The 7,178-nt window shown below is 43.3% G+C and overlaps 1 protein-coding gene across 1 annotated transcript in view; it reads left to right on the forward strand.

Moving 5' to 3' along the window:
- The window catches only part of KLHL8 (kelch like family member 8), a 29,050-nt gene extending 22,098 nt beyond the window's left edge, over positions 1-6,952 (forward strand). The window contains exons 9-10 of the mRNA XM_044303731.1: positions 1,049-1,250; positions 6,425-6,952. Of these exons, the coding sequence (XP_044159666.1) occupies positions 1,049-1,250; positions 6,425-6,548 (326 nt within the window). The 3' untranslated portion in view covers positions 6,549-6,952. The remainder of the gene's footprint in view (positions 1-1,048; positions 1,251-6,424) is intronic.
- Positions 6,953-7,178: the final 226 nt, after the last annotated feature.

The raw sequence follows: 7,178 nt of genomic DNA on the forward strand, positions 1-7,178 counted from the left end.
ATGTCCATCACATGACCAGAACAGAATTATTATTTTTGTATCTCCTTGAAGAAAAGAATTAAAGTTCCTACTAGGGCTGCAGTAAACGATTATTTTAGTAATAGAGTATTCTATTGATTATTTTTTACGATTAATCGAGTAATCTAATAAGAAAAAAATAATAATTTCCTTTATAAAAACTCATCAGCCCAAGTGCATCAGCTCTGCCCCCACACAGTGCCCCCATCAGCTCTGCCCCCACACAGTGCCCCCATCAGCTCTGCCGCCACGCTCCTCCTGACACCCGGATTGCACAGCGTCACTGGTTTCTATGACGCTGTGCACTCCAGGCGCCTGGCCTTAGTTGCGCCCCACCCCCTCGGTTTCACCAACTTACCTTTCCAGCAGGGGTGCTGCCGACACTCCATCGTTCTGCGCTGCTCTGCTCCTGACGTCACACAGTGCGTCAGGTCACGGCGTGCGTACGTCAGGAGGTCAGAGCAGCGCAGGACCATGGACGTACTGTGTAGTGGCCGGAGGCCGCCTGCTGGAAAGGTGAGTATTGCAGGCCAGCGGGAGACCACGGAGCAGGAGTAATAGCAAGCGCTTCACTCCCGCTCCGTGGTCACATGACACAAACGAATCTTCGATGCAAAAAATTTGCATTGAGGATTTCTTTGTGTCGAATTACTCGATTTAATCGAGTAATCGTTTCAGCCCTAGTTCCTACTCAATGATTGGACTTTATATGCTGGAAAGTGAATGTGACCCTTTAAGTCATGCTGTGTGACTACTATACCCAGAGCCCTCATAGCTTTCACCTCCCCTAAAAAAAAAAAAGGCAGCTTAATATTCATGTAGCTTCATAAATTTACTTGTGCTCTCATCGATGGAATTTTTATGACCGACTTAAAGTATGGAAGGCAAATCGCTAGATTGGGGCTACAAATGATCTAATATATTCTGTCCTATATTCAAGCACCTCGAAGTCCAGAGGAAATCAGATATTTGCTGTATGTTTTCGAGCTGCTTCTTTGGTGACCTGATTCTGATTTCTTTATCCTTGCAGGTGGATTTGATGACAATTCTCCACTGAGTTCAGTAGAAAGATATGACCCCCTAGCCAACAAGTGGGAATATGTTGCAGAGCTAACTACCCCAAGAGGTGGAGTGGGCATAGCAACTTTAATGGGCAAAATATATGCGGTTGGAGGTCATAATGGAAATGCTTATTTGAATACTGTGGAGTCCTATGACCCAGTTATGAACAGGTAATTGTGTATTGTGGCATTTATAAGGTTTCAAGAGTGAATCTTTTTGACGTGAGCCTAGTTAAAAAATATCAGTCAGGGAACAGATTGCAGGAGGTCTCTGGATTCGGCATTGCCGGACACTACATAAATGCTCGCTGGCCTCATTAACTATAATGGGGACTGGTGTAGATCCGGACGCAGAGTCGGCCGGACTAAAACCACTGAACGGTATTGCAGCTCAGCCCCGTTGACTTGAATGGGGCTGAGCTACAACTAGGCTATGTGCCTTACATGGCCTAGAGCAGGTATCAGCAATCTTTGGCACGCCAGCTGTTCTGAAACTACAACTCCCAGAATCCTCTTTTCACTTCTATGGGAGTTACAAGAACCGCCTAGTAAGTGTGCATGTTGGGTTGTAGGTTCACAGCAGCTGGCGTGTCAAAGGTTGCTGGTCCCTGGCCTAGAGAGAGGTTGTGGTGCTTAAAGAGCACTGGCCTCTTCCAACAGCTGATCGGTGGGGGCCCCGGGTGTCAACCGCTGCCAATCTGATATTGATGACCTATCCAGAAGATGGCATAAGAAAGTTCAGGACACACTCTTCAAGTCTGAAGAAAACTAGTCTTTTTATTTCTGTTTGAGGTTGAAGAACCTTTCTAGTGGCACCTCGCCATTGCATTGGTGTGTTATTTCAATCTACAAACCTCTATCCAGAGGGTAGGTCATCAATATAAATTCCTGGATAACCCCTTTAATGTATTAGAAAGGGTTTTCTAGAACTAGAAAAGCATGTACAGGTGAAACTCGAAAAATTTGAATATCGTGCAAAAGTCCATTTATTTCAGTAATGCAACTTAAAATTAGAATATTGTGAAAAGGTTCAATATTCTAGGCTCAAAGTGTCACACTCTAGTCAGTAATCCATCCCCCCTCAGCAAAGGGTACCTCAAAATTGTGTTTCATAAGCTGCAAGCCATATTTATCCAAATTATAACAAATAAAGGCTTGGAATATCTCGCTTTGCATGTAATGAGTCTCTCATATGTTAGTTTCACCTTTTAAGTTGCATTACTGAAATAAATGAACTTTGCACAATATTCACATTTTTTTTACATTTTACCTGTAGCCCTTCTTCCAAAAACCTGTGTGGCAGTGTTTCAGAAAGAAAGTAGACATTCTATTTTTTTTTTTTTTTTTTTAGCAAGTGATTTGGCTAGATGGCTTTTACAGCAGCTAGCTGTTTTATGTTTCCGATATATAAACTGCATTTATCAGCCCTGACACAACATGCTGTTCTTTGACAAAATATGAGATTTTTCAGTCCTCATACCTGCATGAAATGTCTTCTAATGGGATGCAGGCTCCTTTGCTACCAATATGGTATTGTACAAAAACAAGACTACCTCAAAAGGTTTTAAAGAAGCACTCCATTTATTTCCTTTTGCCTATATAGTACAGGATAGGCCATTATTAAAGAATAGGTTAGAGGCTCTTGTGCATGCCTTGTAGATTCCTGTTTTATTTGCTGTGTAACTTGTAGGTTGTCAGCCATCTTGATTCCTTCTCCCCTCAGATATGGTTTTCCTAATGAATTTCCCATCATGCCCGGCTTTGCAGGGACATAGGGGGTGGAATCTCGCCGCACAGCACTGCCTCCTGAGGGCAACCATGACAGATTAGTGCCACAGCTACTATCCCCTCGCACTGCAGACTCTCTCCCAGGGCTGTGGAGTCGGTAGATAAATGCTCCGACTCCTCAGTTTTTTGTACTTCCGACTCCGACTCCTCTGTATTTAATATGCAAATGTATTTTATACATTCCTTGAAGGAAAGAAAGAAGTTCTTCTAAGCTCTTCTAGCACAGAGAGGTAGTTGGGCAGAAGCTGCTGCCTTCTCCTTTGTGTGCTGATCTTCTGCTGAAGATAGGGCAGTGGGAGGATCCAGGAAGGGACATTTATTTTAAAACATGATTTCCCTAGAAGAATCCCATAGTCATGTTTAAAGGGACACTGACAGGGCCAATAAGCATATTGAGGTATATATATGGCACTACAGGTCTTATAATGGGTATTACAATCATATAAGTATCCCCCCTGTCCACATTATACATACAGTAAACTTTAAGTTTTATAACCTGCTCCAACGGTCTTCAATCTGCCCAAGGGGCGGCGTTTCACCTCTCTTGCGCCCAGCCAGCCTCCCCAACTGCCGCTTTGAAGCGCCACCCAGCTCATGAATATTCAGTTTGCTGGGCGGCTTCTGCGGTCCCCGCTCTGAAGCGCTTCGCTTAACAGTGCCCGGCGCATGTGCCGGATCTTGTGAAGTCCGGTACAGTAAGCGCCGCCCAGCTCATCAATATTCACTTCGCTGGGCGGCGCTTACTGTCCCCGACTTCACAAGAGCCGGCGCATGCGCAGGGCACTGTTCAGCGCAGCGCTTCAGAGCGGGGACCGCAGAAGCCGCCCAGCAAACTGAATATTCATGAGCTGGGCGGCGCTTCAAAGCGGCAGTTGGGGTAGGCTGGCTGGGCGCAAGAGAAGTGAAACGCCGCCCCTTGGGCAGATTGAAGACCGTTGGAGCAGGTTATAAAACTTAACTTTACTGTATGTATAATGTGGACAGGGGGGATACTTATATGATTGTAATACCCATTATAAGACCTGTAGTGCCATATATATACCTCAATATGCTTATTGGCCCTGTCAGTGTCCCTTTAAGATAACATTCTGAGTTTACACGTTTTATAGCCTTAGCTGAATGACAGCAGTTTTTCCAATGGTTTACAGCTTCAGTCTTGAACTATTGACCCTCCATTCCCTTCACTTATACAAGTGTCTCTAGTCCTGCAAAACACATATTTACTTAATCCCTTATCAGTGAGAGGCTAGGTAAACCATGGGCATTGTGTTCCCTGTAACATCAGAACACAACACAATGGAAAGTATATGTATTGCCACTCCTAATTGTGCATTGCGTGCCATATAGTGAAGCATATGAAAAGCATGCTTCTTCACATCACTGAACGCGTTTGTTTTGCGGTTACGTGACACACTGCATGCATTGGCCTTTATTCTTACAGTAGAGAAGTCATTAATTATAACTGTTTATGAATTCGGACATTTAAACTTGCTTTTTTTTTTTTTTTATTCCAATTTAAATTTAGTAGGAGTCGGAGTCGGTTCATTTTTTGCCGACTCCGACTCCAGGTACCCAAAATTGACTCCGACTCCACAGCCCTGCTCTCTCCATGTTCTCCTATGTGATGCAGTTTGAGACTGTCATCTCTCCCACCTGTCACGTCCTACATGCAAGAGACCAGTGTGACGCTACATCTCGTGGAGAGTCCGCACACACGTACAGAATAGACGGGTAGTGCGAGTCCGACCAGCATCTGCATGGAGATTGTATGTTTTCCCCGCTTTCCTCCCACACTTCAAAGACATACTGATAGGGAACTTAGATTGGGGGCAGTGGGATGCCAATGCCTATAAAGCGCCGCAGAATATGTCAGCGCTATGTAAATGAGTAAAATAAATACCAATATACAGAGGAGTGTGGGGAGGGGCCTGAGAGCTGCTAGGAGGGATTTGATTGGGGATGTCATCCCATTTACACATTAGGGCAAAGTGTCAGACTTGTTCCCATATTGCAACTGAGTTAGTGTGTAACAAATTAGGGCGCATTCACATCATAGTTTGGTTTTCCGTTCTTCTGATAAATTTTTATTTTATTTTTTATCCATTATTTTCAGCATCCATTATAATCAGTTTGCATCCATTTGTGTCATTTCCGTTACAGACCCGTTATTTTAGACGTGATAAAAAGTCCTCCCGTGTAAAATAACGTATTTCTGACAGAGCTGACACAAACTGATCATAACGGATGCTCAGAAAGACAGATCTGTTATTTTCAGTGCAAAATTACAGATCTATTTTTTTATCTCTATTCTGACGCGTGGTGAGTTACCAATCTATGTAAAAGAAAAACAAAAAATCCTGAGTGCTTTAACTTCACCTCTGCAAAGATCAGCCATGTTTTAGGATAAATGTCATGTTTTGCCCCTGCTATATATGCTGTTTCTAGGATTACTATGGTGCTTACGTACATCTTTCCCATGCTTTTTCTTTCTCTTTGGACCCGTTTTCACCATGTAAGCAGGTCACTCTGGTTTCTTCACATCCTGTATGTAGCACTTCCTGTTTCTGTATCCAACCAATCCCATGATGCCCTTCTCTATTCTCTGCCACAGCTCCAGCCCCGCCCCCAACCACCATCTAGTTACATAGACACATCCCTATCACTGCTTCTGATATACTCCCATAGACATGACCTAACAGGAAATGATAGCTGGACATGGTCATGTGACCACAACCCAGAATGGAACCTAGGGGGTAAAATGAAATGTTACAAAATTACAGTTAGGGTCCATTCACACGTCTGCAAAATGGGTCCGCATCAGTTTTGCAATTTTTCGGAACGGGTGCAGACCCATTTATTTTCAATGGGGCCGGAATGTGCTGTCCGCACTTCCACATTCGTGCTTCCATTGCCGCAAAAACATAGAACATGTCCTATTCTTGTCCGCAATTGCGGACAAGATTAGGCATTTTCTATTATAGTGCCGGCGATGTGCGGTCCGCAAATTGCAGAATGCACATTGCAAGTGTCTGTTTTTTTGCGGATCCACAGAACATTTGCGGATGTGTGAATGGACCCTTACCTTAATAAATTTTAAAGGATGTTGATTCAAGCTGGAAAACCCCTTTACTCTAACTGTAGCTAGTCATTTTGTCATCCTTTTGGATATCTCTCCTACTCTTCATTAATTTTATTGGATTTAGGCCTCATGCACGCGACCGTTGTGTGTTTTGCGGTCCGCAAACCGTGGATCCGCAAAACACAGATGGTGTTTGTGTGTTCCGCAATTTGCGGAATGGCACAGACATCCATTGATATAACTACCTATTTTTGTCCGCAAAACGCGGACAAGAATAGGACAGTGTGCTCTCCGCATCTTTTGCGGCCCTGTTGAAGTGAATGGGTCCACATCCAAGCCGCAAAAACAGCAGCTCGTATGCAGACCAAATCAACGGTCGTGTGCATGAGGCCTTGGGCACGATATACGATAATCTCCATGTTTTTGATTTGTATCTTTTGCCTGAGTAACATTCTTGTTTCTTTCCATTCTACAATAGATGGGAGCTTGTTGGGTCCGTGGCTCACTGTCGGGCTGGAGCAGGGGTTGCCGTCTGTGCTTGCTTGAGTAGCCAGATCCGGGATATTGGCCAGGGCTCGAGCAACGTGGTAGACTGCATGTAACCAACAGAACTGGAGTCTTCGCAATTCCTAAGCAAACTACATTTAGTATCATATCCTAATGTCTGACTTCTGTGCTAGGAACGTCGTCTGTATATATCAGTGTTCAGGAATTGCACTTGTATTATACCTCCTTCGATGCTGTGTGTAAGCACTGGGCAATAAGTCTAACTTTCTGTATGTACTTTTTACAAAACTGCTGACTTAAAGTATAACCGTTAATTTATTTGTTGAAATGCCAAATGTCTTTTACATAGTGGCTTCATGGTTTATGCTATCTGTGTATATAGTATGCGCTGTTTGGACCTTTTTTGTGTGTGTATATAAGTGTATTTATTGAAATGTTGTGGATTAACATACAAGACACTAGTTTTCAAAATTGACATTAAAAAATGTTTTCCCGTTTACTGGTATTTTTACTTTAGAATGATTGCAAATGAACATTGGGTTTTTAAGCTTGCATGTCCTTCTAGGTGGCTTCTCATAATAATATGGGGTATATATACAGTCAGGTCCATAAATATTGGGACACTGACACTAATCCAACATTTTTGGCTCTATACACCACCACAGTGGATCTGAAATGAAACAAACTAGATGTGCTTTAACTGCAGACTGTCCGCTTTAATTTGA

The sequence above is a fragment of the Bufo gargarizans genome, chromosome 1 (assembly GCF_014858855.1).
Source record: "Bufo gargarizans isolate SCDJY-AF-19 chromosome 1, ASM1485885v1, whole genome shotgun sequence".
In the NCBI taxonomy this organism is placed as follows: Eukaryota; Metazoa; Chordata; class Amphibia; order Anura; family Bufonidae; genus Bufo; species Bufo gargarizans.